The sequence below is a fragment of the Sinocyclocheilus rhinocerous genome, unplaced genomic scaffold, assembly GCF_001515625.1.
Source record: "Sinocyclocheilus rhinocerous isolate Xijiao unplaced genomic scaffold, SAMN03320098_v1.1 scaffold711, whole genome shotgun sequence".
NCBI classification, from domain to species: domain Eukaryota; kingdom Metazoa; phylum Chordata; class Actinopteri; order Cypriniformes; family Cyprinidae; genus Sinocyclocheilus; species Sinocyclocheilus rhinocerous.
In genome coordinates, this window is record NW_015641018.1 from 1,008,003 (window position 1) to 1,023,741 (window position 15,739).

General features: G+C 34.5%; 1 protein-coding gene across 1 annotated transcript in view; it reads right to left on the reverse strand.

Annotated features, from left to right (window-relative positions):
• Positions 1 to 15,739, reverse strand: part of LOC107753790 (uncharacterized) — a 96,948-nt gene that overhangs the window by 41,114 nt on the left and 40,095 nt on the right. The window contains exons 9-11 of the mRNA XM_016570022.1: positions 8,271 to 8,370; positions 5,147 to 5,205; positions 4,986 to 5,050 (exon numbers count right to left, since the gene is read on the reverse strand). Of these exons, the coding sequence (XP_016425508.1) occupies positions 4,986 to 5,050; positions 5,147 to 5,205; positions 8,271 to 8,370 (224 nt within the window). The remainder of the gene's footprint in view (positions 1 to 4,985; positions 5,051 to 5,146; positions 5,206 to 8,270; positions 8,371 to 15,739) is intronic.

Genomic DNA, 15,739 nt, shown 5'->3' on the forward strand with positions numbered 1-15,739 from the left:
GTGTGTGTAGGTGATGTAAAAGAGGAAAGCAGGCATTTGGACCAAAGTACTGTGAGGCAAGGGAGGGGGAGACTCAAAATGTTTATAAACTTAAAACGCATTTTTGCCCCGTTTGCGTTTGTGTTGTTTTACTACTTACAAAGTTTAAAGTATAAAACATTGTTATTTACAATACACAGCGTGGTTTTTAATCATATTTTTAGGGGGGACAACCCTCAGATAGGGGAGTCCTATCCCCCCCCAGGATTTCCACCTATGTCAGCAGCTGTGTTTTATTCACAAAACAGCACGGCTATGACACTTCACCCAATGGTTCTGTGTATCACTGAGCAACACCCTTAGCAACATAAACAATCAATAATCCTATAACATCAAAACTGTTTCATGTATTTCGGCAGAATTAACTATTTGTTATTTATTATGAGTGACCCCTGCTGGCGTTATGTTGCATCTTTCATCTTTAATTTTGAGACCCTGTCCTTTCCCCATCTAATAAACGCTTCTCATGCGGCGATATGTTGATTTGTGCGTGTCTGTGTGGAAGCCTACAGTTTCCGAAGTGAGTAGGGAATATTACTGTATTTATTCGTTTTCTGTTTCAGGTATGATTCTGTAGCTATGTCCATATGTCCATCAGTTTACACTGTAATGAGGCTTGCAAACTCGTGCTGTGCCACGAATCGATTTGTTTTAAAACTAAAAGACGGAAAAAAGATATTTTCTCATGCTGAGAGATAAGCAGATGTATGTGTACATTTCAATACATATATTTTTGGTTTTAATATTTTTTTTATTGTGTGGTAACCCTTTTATAAAAGCAATAAGGTACTCGAGGCCGTGCTGTATCGTGAATAAATCTTCGCGTCGTATCTAACAATGCCTTCAGCCATGATTTATTCACGATACAGCACGGCCTCGAGTACCTTATTGCTTAGGCTACATAAAAAAGTCTTTACTGTAACTTTTGATCAATTAAATGCATCTGAATAGAAGTATTACTTTCTTTAAAAAAATCGTACTTACCCCAAAGTTTTGAAAGGTATTATATTATATTATTTTATTTTATATTATATTATTTTAATTATTATAAGATTAATTACAATTATAAATTTTTATTTAGTAGTAGTTTGAACCGTTTCATCACTAGTTTTAATCTTTGACAGCCCTTCTTTCCCTGAAGTCTGCTAAAGTATCGCCTGGGGACAGATGGACTCTTGTTATGAATCAGTGCTCTACACAACTACATTTATAAGTCAAGTAAAACTAGGTTGATATTGTGATTGTAGAAAAAAAGGGAAAAGATAAAAGATCATTCCGAAACAAAGACTTGAAAAAACTCGACAAAAATCAAAGGAAAAGCATCTGCTTCAAAAGGCAGCAGACAACTTCATAAAACTGTTTTCCTCACTCTACAGCGGCCACCGGAGATTTATCTTCTAATCTGTACAAGCTACGCTTCAGAAGATCTCAATGCAAACCAGTGAAGCTCTCCTCCTCTGCTCTCTCAAAAGAGGACACAAAATAAAAGTATGCTCAGTTCGATAATTAGATATTAAAGTTATGAGTTGGCAAACTTAAAAAAAAATGAAAATCACTCTGCAGTTGACAGGTCGGGTTGAGAGCACTGATGCAAAGTGCTGATAAAAGCACATTAAATATTGCATATTTCCCTATCAATGAGTGTATGGGAGTTACATTTCATTGGAAATTCTACAAGATGCTACAGATATTAAGGTAAATTATGCTGAAATGGATCTACTAAGTGGAAGCCAAGTCATCTATAGTTTCACAATCAGATTAGAACACAAAATCTGTACAAAATCTGATTTACAATAGCAGTGCATGCCAAAGAATGCCAAAAGTGAATGTGCTTGTTGAAATTAGAATTAGCTAATCATTTATGCACTCTAAAAAAAAAAAGCAATGTAGATTTATTTAATTATACCACACAATTTAAAGATGAAGTCAGTTATTTACTAAGATTGGAATAAAAAATGAATAAATAAATAAAAAAGACTGTGTACAAGCAAATTTCCCTAAAAACTCTCATCTGTCATTGGTCAGTCAAACAAAGTCAAAGTCAAAGTCAAAGTTTATTTATAAAGCACTTTTTTTAAAACAACAAGTGATTGTCAAAGTGCTGTACACACATAAGAGAATAAAAATGTCAGTGATTACGAACAGTCAACAACACAAAAAAAGAAAATAAAACACCATAAAACAATAGAAGAAAGCAGCTCTCATGTAGCGTCAAATGCCTGCCACTGGTTGCGCCAATGTGGCTTTCTTAGGCTGGGTAGGATGGTTAAGAAATGTGAAATATTTTTATTTGAGTAAAAATACCTAACCCTTAATACAAGATTTATTAAATTAAGTCACAAAAAGACAAAATGTGTTAATGTGGTAAGAAAAGTAATAAGCGTAATTAAAGATTATCTGAAAAAATTGGATCTCGTGCAATTTTGCTCAAATCACAAAGATTTATTTTAATAATGTTTAGATATTTATTAAAGAAAAAATCCTTAATGTTTACCTACTAAGTTTAGCTCACATAAGACAAAGCAGTTGGCCACTGTAGTTTAAAAATAATCAAAATAATAATAATAAAAATAAAATAAATAAATTCATGATTTTTTATCTGAATACAAATCTTAATATCATATGCAGTTTTGCTGCTCAGTATTTTTACACAAACAAGATTAAAAAAAAAGGTACTGGCATTTACCATCTCACTGGAATCAGACTACAAGTTATAGTGTCTCTGCATATTAAACTGAGATAACAGAAAGTATTTTAACATCACAAATCACACACTTGAGCTTTAAGATACTAAACGGCATCCATTCTTGATCTGACAGTTATATCAGCACCTGTTTAGAAAAAGAAACATCTAAAGGCTGATAGAAGGATGCGATGTTTGGTAGCTGTCTAATATCTCTAAAAAAAGACCAGACCACATGATGCCAAATTGAGCCATAAAGAAGGAGGGCTGAATCTGTCATGCTTCAGAAGAAAGTGGATGTAACAGATGGCGAAAAAAACCCAAACAAACATTCACAGCAGCTGCATGGTGCTGCAACACAAGCCTTAATCGTGTCTGGCCAGAACTTATGGCATTAGAGTTCAGTTGGTTAAATTGGGTGACGCCAAATGCATTTACAGCAAACGAGCGTGTTAGATGAGGAAAGAATAAATATGCTTGGATTAGATGCAATAAATCAAATAAAGCTACAAAGAGGCAGGAGCTCATGTAACCAGGGCACAAAAAGTTGAATCAAATGGCCTGTTACTGTGGTGGCTAATACTGTACATCAGAATTGGGCCTGAAAAAGAAACATAGGAGAGAAAAAATAGCCTAAATATGTGATTTATGTATTTGAACTGCATTATGGATAGTTTTAACTTATTAAATTAAATTAAACTAAAATTATGCATGTTCATACATGCATTTAATTTTTTTAAATACATATATTTATTTCTTTTTTTTATTTAATATGGCTAGCTGTGAAACAAGTTAAAATATATTAGTTAAAATATATGATATTGAAACAAACATTAATAAATACCCCTGGTTATTGTGTATTTAAAACACATTTAGTTAATTAGTACTGTTACAGAAATCGTACCTGTTCATTATGTATTGCTGACAAATATGCATCAAGGTTATTAGTTTGTATATACTAAAACGGTGTAATCCAAATGTATGACAAATTTATATGCAATTCAGATACATAAATCTTAAATTTAAGTGTAAATATTTTTTTGAGAGTTATGTTAACAAGAGCTAAGTTATCAGTGATTCTTTATTAAGCGGACTAAGTGGACTATCCTGTCTCTGTTGTGTGATAATGTATCAACAACAGTCTTTGGAAAGCTGATGCATGTCCATTGTCAAACACTGTCTGCCATCAGCGGAGCAGGGTAACCCGCAGTGATTTGAGGGAAAGACAGAGTTCTACCATAGTGGCAGGGCTGCAGCAGTGCATTCTGGGTCTCCGAAGAGGCCGACATGAGATCTCATCTCCTGTAGCTGACTCCTTTCATCTCATCTGCTCCAACATAATTGCTTTGGGTCTCCTGAGTAACATAGTGCTGATTGGTAACTCAATAACTCCTTTACAGATGATTAGATGAAACGTCAGTGTGTTGGAGATTTTTTCAGGGTGTGCTAAAATCAGAGAGACATCAGGGACGGACGACAATCGGGCAGCTCAGGAGGGAGATGGACCACAGACGTCTCCGTCTATCTCAGGTCTTCATGTACGTCAGATGGAAGTCGTTCGGCTCAGCTCTTTCTGGGTCATTTTAAAAACAGTAAGTGCTTTTGCTGTGACAAATGAACAGGGAGGGCTTTGCATTGTTAACTTTGAACTTGGCACTAGTTCTACATTTAAATTAAACTGAAGGACACGTCACCCAAGTAACAAATGATAACCTAGCTGACTCTATCTACTGTAGTTAATGTTCCTTAGTCAGTTCCTCACGCAAAATTATCGTATGACTTCAGAAGAATTTGAATATAGTCCACAAATGCTTTTTTTTTTTGTATTTACATGCAAAAAGTGGGGTTTCACAGTGATGAAGAACCATTTTTGGTTCCCCAAAGAACCTTTCGATGAACAGTTTCTTAGTGTAAAGAAAATTAGAAAAATCCAAATAACTTTTTTTTTTTTTTTTCACTTTTAAGATCCATTTGTAGAATGAAAAGGTTCCATGAATGTTAAAGGTTCTTAATGGAACCAGATGCCAATAAAGAATTTTAATTTTTATGACTTTCATCAAATGGAACAAATGTCAGCATTCCCTTTGTGTAGAGAAATTAAGTCATAAATGTGTGTAATGACATGAGGGTGAACAAATGGTGAAAGAATTTTCATTTTGGGTTAATCACTTCTTTATACGGCTTATATTATTAAAAATGCTCATATTTTCCAAAATCAAAATTTCATATTCACCAAAATCATAATCAAAAAATTAAAACTTACCATAATATATTTAAGAGTGTGCATGTAGCAAGTCCTCCAAGTACAGCTCTTCTGAACCATAAAACCTGTCCAAAACAATTTTATTGCAACATAGAATTCTCATGACAGTTTATTGCACAAGAAAATAGTTTTGATTATGATATTAATTATAATAATATTACCTGTGTTTTAACATGGGAGATTTCTGAAAATAAAAAAGGCATGACGTTGACAATCCCACCTGATTGGAAGAAACAAATATTAGTCAAGATAATACTGCCAAGCTTAATCAATGGCTTCTACTTGATCTTTCCCTTAAAACTGATCTTTGATGGTGTTACTCAACCTATTCAAGTTGATTCAGACATATTAAAGAGTAATTTGAATAAATACATGTTAAAAAAAGTTAATTTTGATATCACAGCATGAAACATTTTGGTTATCTGACAAAACATGTTTACAGTGATTTATCAAATTATTTTTAATGGCTTCAAAGCGTTAACATACAGTATCTCAAGTAGATTTTAAGCGTATTAAAAAAAGAAAGTCTCCTGTCAACTCACAATGTTCATTAGACTAACTATAGGCTGTTTACAGCTGCCATACAGCAACTTTCTGCATTAATATAAAACATGTGGTCACAGTTGTCAGTTTACTGCCATTTTAAAACTGCTTCGAATGAGGCTCATCCAATCAGAATTAGTCAGAATCCATTTTACAAGTTTACTCTCAGTTTTAGCAATTGTTAATAAAAAACCAGGGAATTGAGAGCAGCTCTATAAATGTTCTCTTAAAAGTGCTGACAGTCACAACTGTGTTTTCTCTTGCACCAAATGAAAATCATCAGTAAGATAAATACGAACGAGGAGCAGGGGACTAAACCCAGTACATTACAACAGATGGCGCACAGCGAAAGGTAAGAGCCCTTGTAATTGCAGATGCTCCCAAGAGCCCAGAGCCGGATTTCAGACAAATAAACCAAACGGTGGGCCCTTGTGAGACTGCTCCACTTTTTGTACCTATTCTACAGCATCTGCATTAACCAAGCAGTTACTAACAACCTTGTGACTGCCATGCAGTATGCTGACATGTGCATTATAAGCACTTTGGTGTTTTTTTTGTTATAAAATACACTCGTTTTGACACCGGGCCAGCTCATTCCCCTCTTGTCAGCTGGACCGGAGACAGATAGACTCCCTCTGCTGTCACTGTAAACAAAGCCTGGCCTTGTGACTCCTTAAAAGCAGACGCCCATTAGGTGCCTGGAGGTTCCACAGGGGCGTATGCTGGGCCCTTTAAAAAAGCCGTCGAGCAAACAGCTGTCTATTCAAAGGTGTCACAGTGGCTTTGGCTGTAAATGAGAGCAAGGCAATGTGTGAGACTCTCGCGGGCGGATTTTGTTTGTTCTGTTGACAGAAGCCTCCTGCGGGCCAGCGATGTTTGGCTGCCTCAGGACCTTACAGCTCTGAGTGTGGCAGTCAATTAACAGGATTAGAAAAAGGGACAGAGAGAGAATTCCCTGGACTCCTGGCTAACATCTACATTGTCACAGTGATAAGGTTCGAGAGGTACTTTCATTATCTGCTCAGCACACCAGCTGCGATGAACACTGGTGTCTCTGTAGTTTCCAGATCTCTTCACTTCACTTCATTTCACTAAACCCAAACGCACTGACACGCCACTGCCCACGTTACACAAACAGAGAAACAACACACATATTCTTTCTGCAATGCACAGGCGTCAGAAAGCATTTGGACACTTAAGTTAGACTTGTAAGAGTATGCAAGAACATGTAAGAAAATCATTCCGTTACATCAAAAAAACAAACAAACAAAAACAAATGCCATTTATTTTAAAGGGTTACTCCATCCCAAAATAAAAATTTTGTCATTAATTACTCACCATCATGTCGTTCCAAACCCGTAAGACCGCTGTTCATCTTCGGAACACAAATTAAGATATTTTTGATGCATTCTGAGAGCTCTCTGACCCTCCCATAGACAGCAATGTAAGTAACACGATCAACGTCCAGATACACAATACTTTTTGTACGCAAAGAAAACTAAAATAATGACTTTATTCAACAATTCGTCTCCTCCGCATCACGTGTAGTGCGGCTGAGACAGAACAGCATACGCTGTTTGCGTTCAGTGGATATTCTCCAAAATGGCGCTACGGTGACACAGAGGAGACAAATTGTTGAATAAAGTCATTATTTTTGTTTTCTTTGGGTACAAAAAGTATTCTCGTAGCTTCGTAAAATTACGGTTGAACCCCTGATGTCACATGGATTATTTTACCGATCTCCTTGCTACGTTTCTGGACGTTGATCGTGTTACTTACATTGCTGTCTATGGGAGGGTCAGAGAGCTCTCAGAATGCATCAAAAATATCTTAATTTGTGTTCCGAAGATGAACGGAGGTCTTACGGGTTTGGAACGACATGAGGGTGAGTAATTAATGACAAAATTTTCATTTTGGGGTGGAGTAACCCTTTAACGCACTAACATATTTTTTAAGCTGACTGTTCACTAAATTAAGTTTGCTTGGTTTAAAAATGCAAAAACAATGTACATGCGCAATGTACAATATAAGTCAAAATGAAGTGACTTCATGGCTTCTTGAACAAGAAAAGATGTAGGTTTCTGTATATCAGTAATTCACAGAATTGTTGTCATTTGCTGCAATTCAGGGTTATTATCATTAACTAAAACTATAATTTACAGCAGTTAAAGGTTTTTTAAACTTATTTTTAAAAACTTTATTTCAACTAGTTGTCAAAGCAACATTTCTAATTTTTGTTTAATTTAACTTGAAGTTCTAAAATAACTAAAACTAAAACCATAATTTTTTTGTTACTTTGTTAAAAATGTATATGAAATAAAATATTTTAAAAAACATTATTTTGACTTTTATTTCAGCAAGTTGCCAAGATAACATTTTTCAGTTTTTCAGTTTAACTTGAAGCATTAAAGTAACACAAAACTAAAACTAATAAATAAATAAAAAAAACTATATAGACATAAAAACATAAAAATAACAAAAACACACTAAAACTTTAACTAAAATTAAAGTGAAAACAGAAAATATAAAAATAAAATATAATTAAATATACTAAAAATGATAATCAACAATACTAAAATAGCAGTTGCAAACTTATGAAAAGAATGAATGTTTATTTGATTGTATATTCAATTAATACAATTGATTGTTGTGTTTCTGATGTAATGAAATTGTATTTTTGCCGTGAGTGTCCAAATACTTTTTCGACCAAAACCGCCCCCCCCCAAAAAAGGGTTGTCTTACCAAGAGCAACTGTTCCCATTAGAAAAGGCTTCCCGATTTGGGTGAAGTCATTCGTGGTCTCGTGGTGAACCTCTGAACCCACAACAAATGTCACGGCCACCTTGGAGCAAAGAAATTATGACAGGCTGTAAGACGCACGGCACAGAGCATCCGAAGTAATCCAGCCCACCAATAGATTCTCATTTCAAATGACATTTGCAGGGATATACACATTTCACAATTTAAAAAAAAAAAGTATCTTATGCTCAGAAACGCTGCATTTATCAAAGTACAGTAAAGAGTAATAGTGTGAAATATTATTATATATTATATAATATAATTTCATTTGGTTTATGTAATTTGTGGTATAATTACTTTATAACCTTTATAAAATGTATTTCGTAATTTATTGTATTTAGTATATTTTTAAAGAAGCCTCTTATGCTCAAACGCTGCATTTATCAAAATACAGTAAATATAGTAATCGTGTGAAATATTATTTCAATTTCAAATAACTACTTTGTATTTGACCGATCCTTCAGAAATAATTTCTCATTATTATCAGTGTTGAAAACAGCTGTGCTGCTTAATATTTTTGTGGAGAACTTGATACACTGTTTCAGGTTTCTTTGAAAGAAAATAAACAAACAAACAAACAAACAATTATTTTAGCGTTTATTTTAAATAGAAATCTTTTTCTTAACAATATAATGCCTTTACTGATAATGCATTCTTGCTGATTGCTAATTATATAAAAAACTTACTGACCCCGAACATTTGAATGCTATATATATATATATATTTATATATAATTTTTTTTGTAAAATACTAAGCGTTGTTAAATCTCAATTTAATGATAATAACATCTGTTGTGCAGCTGTAATGTGTACATGACCTTTGATTATCTGTATGCAACTTACACATGACAAATATTAATATTAAAAAAACATTACTTCAGAAAGAAATGATGCTCTAGTCTCTGAACTACACTAGAAAGCCTTTTCTGTGAAATTGTAATTCAGAGCTTTCTTGAAAGAGCAGAAGAGGAAAGCTGAGAAGAGGAAGCTGGCATACAGAGTCTATTGTCTGTAAGTAAACATTGCACTTTTAAGGACCAGAGAAGAGTGACCTGGATTACTGAGAAGACATTCCATTAGATGCACACATCTGGCTTTTGAGCTCTCGCAGAAAAAAACAAGATCACATAAAAGTGGCTTTCTGTTTCCTTTTAAAAGCAGGATGGTGAAGGGAGACCGAGCAAAGACTGTGATTAGCTTCTTTCTAACATGACATTGTCAAAAGTCTCAAGTGAGGTCTAAGAAAATGAAGTGTAAAAGCACATATTACCCAACAGTGGCTGTTCGTTCAAATCTCATGGCTTTGTTTGAGAGTGCCCATCTACCCGGCCCTTCAACATCTCTTCTCAGCTCTCTCTATTCTCTCTTTCCCTCCATTCCTGTAGTTTTGAGCATGGCTGGGGCCGAGGGAAGGGAGGTGAGAGGTGCTCTATCCTGTCAGGATTGACCCATCGCAACAGATGTCATGCATTAGTGGAGGAGAAGAATGCAATTTCCTTCAACGTTTGAGATAGCATCCATAAATACACACACATTTGCTCTCACTCTATGATAATAAACACAAAGTACACAAACTGATATAGTAAGACAACAAACGCACATCCGTCAACCACCTTTAGCGCTTTCTAAGTAAAGCAAATCCTCTCTAAATGCATGAAGGCCACTCCAGCGGCTCCAATCTTCTAATGCACACCGGGGACCAGATGATGGACTGAGTGAATCCTTTTCACGGAGGATCAGACTGGAGGGAGAGATGGTAGAGGAACAGGACAGGTGGCTGGGGAAGCCGACATCCTAACCCTCTCGCCTGGTACATAGCGTACATCTCTCCCTCTTTTGTCTGCACGCTTTTTGAGTGAGAGAAAACATGACAGAAATTCGCTGCGGCGCAATATACAGAGCAACAGAGGTTGTTTTTCATCTCGCAAGTCAAATTACGGTAGTTACACTCACTGAGGAGTTCAGCATTGCTTTGGCGTACTGACGGCTGAACGCAGCCCACTGTGAAGTCATTACCCTCTGCAAAAGAGTTTGATTCATGTATGTTTTAAGCACAGTCAATCTAAAGAATGTACTCGGGTTGTGTGTTTCATAGATAACTGTCAAGATGGGGAAAGATAAACTTGTAAACTCCTATATAAAATAGATAGCTCACTGTGAAATAACAGACATACACACACCTGTGATCACATATATTAAACAACAGCAAGGCTGCATTTTTTAAATTGAAAATACAGTAATATTGTGAAATATTATTACAATTTAGAATAATGTTTGAGTAGAAATTTCAAAAGAACAACATTTATTTGAAATTGATTTTTTTTAACAATTTAAAAAAGTCTTTACTGTCACTTTTGATCAATTTAATGCATTCTTGCTGAATAAACATTCATTTCTTAATAAAAAAAGAACAACATCTTTTGAACATACGCATGTGACAGAACATGAGATTTGAGGGGAAGATGATCATATCGCTAAAAAATATCAATGAAATTAATGTAAATGTTAATGTCCATTAAATTAAGGTTTGCACAATTCCACTCAAACAAATATGTATATTTTTAACCAAATTAATGAGAATTGAGGTTCTTATATTTAAGTTATAATAGTGGAAACCTAACTGAATCAAGTAAACCCTGAATGAATTTCTTTTGGCAATCCCCAGTGAAAAATAAATGTAGTAAATGTATTTGAAATACATTTATTTCATGCTAAGTATACTACAAATACATTTACATATTTATGTACTTAATAAAAATACCATGCAGTTGTACTTTTAGTATACTAAACTGGTATACCAACTAATTTTGTACTTAATGCACTTTAAGTGTGGAAGTGTTGCTGAAGTCCAACTAAAGATATACTGAAGTATATTTGATTGTGCTAAAGTGGAACTATTGCAAGTATGCTTCAGGTACACTTTAAATATCTTGCATTTAAAGACCGATATTATTCAAAGAGCATAGGATACAATGACATATACCACATGACATTTTTAGATTCATTCATTTGAATCTTTTCTTGAAAATGTTTCTTTAAATATCTTTCATTTAAAGACTGATATTATTCAATGATCATACAATCCTACATTATCATACATCGACAGTTGTACATTAAAACACATTTTATGCTTAATATTAAGAAATGTGCAATGTGCACAAGTAGTACTCCAAATAAAGTTTAATTATAATTTTCATATCTGTACGTCTCGAGCGATATGTCAGTAAATATGCAGATCTGAACTGTACTTGGTATTAAATAAATGTATTTTAAATATATTACTTTTTTTTTTACTATGGCACATTTTAACACATTAAATAGAACCTCCTCTCTTCAGCTTACTACTACTACTACTAACAATAATAATAAAAGAAAACTACAAACCTTGCTTCAGTTGTCAACAAAAATTATTAATTTGTCCCTACACAAACTTCCAAATTGAAGTGAATTGAATATAAAGAATTGATGATGTAACTTTAGCTTATTAATAAAGCAAACTGAGCATTCTTCATATATGCTCTTCCTCACCTGAAAATAAGTGAAAAGGCAACATATTTATTGCAACATCAGATTCCCAGACTGATTATTTCACGAATAGAAAAGTCATGGCTATCCAGCGGTGGGATATTCTGACTGATTTGTAATATCATGCTCGATTATATTCCAATCAACACAATTAGCTCATATTTGAGAGACAGAGCAGAAAAATCTGTTCCTAAAAGTGAAAAACGAAAGCGGCTGCCCGGTGAGGCAGTGATGCAGTGTAAATGGCCTATTTTATCTATGCCACTCAAAGGGTGAGGTATAAATACTCTCTTGACCATCTTGCAAAATGGGACACAAACCTCAGGTAAGAGCAAAAGAATGGCTGTTATTTTGAGTCTTTGAGCGAGGCAATACTAAATAGCGTACAGCTCTCAGACAAAGAGGTCATTTCCGGTCCCATCACACAATATAATACGCAATAAAAGCGGAGTGAACTTTTCGGATGTCCATTTTGAAGGACAGCAATTCAGCTATTGCACACTGGAGGCTTTGATGTTTTATTAATAGAGCTGCACAGAGAGTGTCAAACACTAGGGGTGTACATCTACTCTACTGGGGCATGTGGGCTGAGCCAGACAGCTGACAGCACAGAGGAGAGTCTGGTCTCCTGACATTGATCTGTTTGCTTTGTGCAGTTCTCTCAGTGCAGAGCTGGCTCCAAAACCAGTACAAATCAATGAGAGAGAAATGCAAATACATGCAGAAACTTCCGTGTTGGTCATATATAATAATTTATAACATAGGAGCTGTTACTTAGGCTATAAAAATAATACTATTAAAAGTGTTTTACTACACATTAATGGAATACTTGATTCTGATTGGTCAACCTTGACACTGTGCGGTTAAATATATATGAAACTGGAAATTTCGGTTTCCATGCCAGTGCTACTTTCTTGGATCCATAAAAACCTTAAAGGTGAAATACAAAACCCTACGATTCATGTTGATAAAAACTTTTAGACATTCTAATGCATTTACTATGGTTTTTAATGATATGTGTGCTTCTGAAATAGCATCATTTTAAGCTACTCTTTTATTTAGTCATAGGGGAAATTCTCTTAAACGCAGGTAAAAATTATAATCAAGCTACCGTTCAAAAGTTTGGGGTCGGTAAGATTTTTTATTTTATTTTTTTGCGTGCATATATGTCTGCATTTGTTTGGTCAAACATACAGTAAAACCTGCAATATTGTGAACTATTATCATAAATTTAAAATAACTGTTATTTGTTTTAAGCTTATTTTTTAACAGCCATTACTGCAGTCTTCAGTGTCATGCTTCAGAAATCATTCGAATATGCTGATTTGATGCTCAAAAAACATCTCTTAATATTACATATTTACACACACACACACACACATATATATATATATATATATATATATATTTTAACACATTACATATTTATTACATATTTACACACACACACACACACATATATATATATATATATATATATATATATTTTAACATTACATATTTTAGGATACTTTAATATAGTTCAAAAGAAAAGTGTTTATTTGAAATAGAAATCTTTTGTTACATTATAAATGTCTTTACTGTAACTTTTAATCAATTTAATGCATCCTTGCCAAATACAAGTATTACTTTCTTCAAAAAAGTATTTCCTGACCTCAAACCTTTGAATGGTAGTGTACATTTACTGGGAAAAACAATGGATGTAGAATTAAAAATCATTGACTTTATATGGACATTCTAATGTGTAATGTTTGGTGCAAGTGTCTATGAAATCAACTCAAGAATTCACAAAAAAAATAAATAAATAAAAAATAATAATACAAAAAATGTCCAGAAATGGCCTTGCTTGTCTGAAACGAGAATCAATCAGAAATATGCACATTGCCAGACTTCCATTGCATCTATCTTCACTTTTAAATGCCAGCACGCTTAAAGAAAATGGTTAGATTATTTATCGATGCATCGTGCTGTGGTGTTAAAGCGGAGCTTCATATAGTGCATGTTTGCTGACAGATGTCAGTATCACCTCTAACTCTTTAGTATTTCTAGCTGTTGCAGTGTGCTGCTGACAAACTGTGAAAATCACACGTAACCATGTGATGCAGTACACGGATGACACTTGCAGAAAATGTCTCCATATTTTAAAATAGTCCTAATGAATAGTTTAGAACAAGACAACATATTAAAACTTAGGAGGTCAACCTACTATAACAGAATGTATTAATAAACTTATAAGTATTCAGCTTCACTCAACTGAAAAGACATGATGGGAATAAAATGTACAAAGTACAACTTGAAAATTCAATATAATTTCCTTTAAAATAAGTCACTCTCTAAGTAGAGTAAACTTTATAAAAGAAAGGATGTAATTTAAGCGAAGAAAAAAAGCGATTTTGTCAGGGATAAGTATCATAATAGAGCCTCGCTCTTCCTCTGCGTCTCGCCGTGTCCGTCCTTCAAAATCACCTCAATGATGAAAATGATCTTTTTCAGATCGTCTCGACTGCGGCTACCCTTGTGTAAAGTTGAGCAGTGGACAGATCTATTGCTTCTTCAGAGTTCAGCTTTATTGTTTCTGTTCTTATATTTGTCTGCAGCATGTAGGGCACACCTGGGTCGAACGGAGAGTCTGCTAGTTGGAGGAATTAGCACATCGCCCACAGTTGTCCATTGGCAAAGATCTCGCGTTCGGCTGCGAGACAGGCGGTAGTTGAGCTTAATTGCCATGTCCTGAAACCCCGGGCCGTGAGCACCCAGGGTGACATTTACATGCTTTGAGAGGCACTTTTGATTGTGGTTTTATGAATTACATGATTAGAGGAGATTTTGCCAGCTATTCTAAGACACGCTCGAAGCAGACTGCACTGATTAGCTAGATAGTGCCTCCCAAAAGTCAGGCCTCATGATAGCTGCGACATTTAGGAGAAGTGATTTACCAGCTTCGCAGTGAATTGTTATGATGAGGTTACAACCTTATGGATTCCTGGAGTGTGTTTGTGATGGAGTAGTGGAGCTCTTCAGCAGAGACAATAAATAAATCATCATGGAGGGAGAAAATTGATTTTTTTCCCTCTCTCTGTCTTTCCCTGACATATTGTGAAATCAAAAAATCGTTGGGAACTTTGAAGAAGAAAGAACCGTAAGTAATCACCATCTCTGACATGAGACAAACTTGATTAACCCTACTTCATAATGCATTTAACTGCACAGAATGGCCAGTCATAGACTATGCAGGCTCTGATACAAATCTATTCATTTTCAGCATCTAAAAAAATAGAACAAATGTTATTAATGCAGGGGCTGTGATGAAGTTACAATTGTGGGCCTTACCACCCTCCCTGGAGGCAGTTAAAGTCACTGACCACAGCATTAGTTATACTGAGAAAAATATACTGTGGTGATACAAACTGAATCCATATTTCTATATATTCGCATTAAGATGATACTTTTGACAAGGCATTTAATAAGCCATAGTATTATCATGAAACATACAGTTATATTATATTATATAATATTTAATATATATAATATATATATATTGTGACGAGTGGGGTGGGGGCCAAGAGCTGTGGGAACGGAGCGAGGCCGGGGGAGGGAATGATAATGAGTGACACCTGCGCCACTCACTGGTCTCGAGTCCCATACTTGTTCAAAACAATCACTTTAGCAAAGTTTGTACTATTTTTGTTCAATAAATATACTGTCATTTAAATATGTTAATATAAAATATATATATATATATATATATTAAAATACAGAAACAAAATCGTTTTAATAAGTAAAGATTCTGAAAGTATTGAAGGAGATCCAATAATAATTGAATATATATTTACAGTAGTAACAACAAATGATATTTTATTATATGATATGATTAATATCATGTTTTTA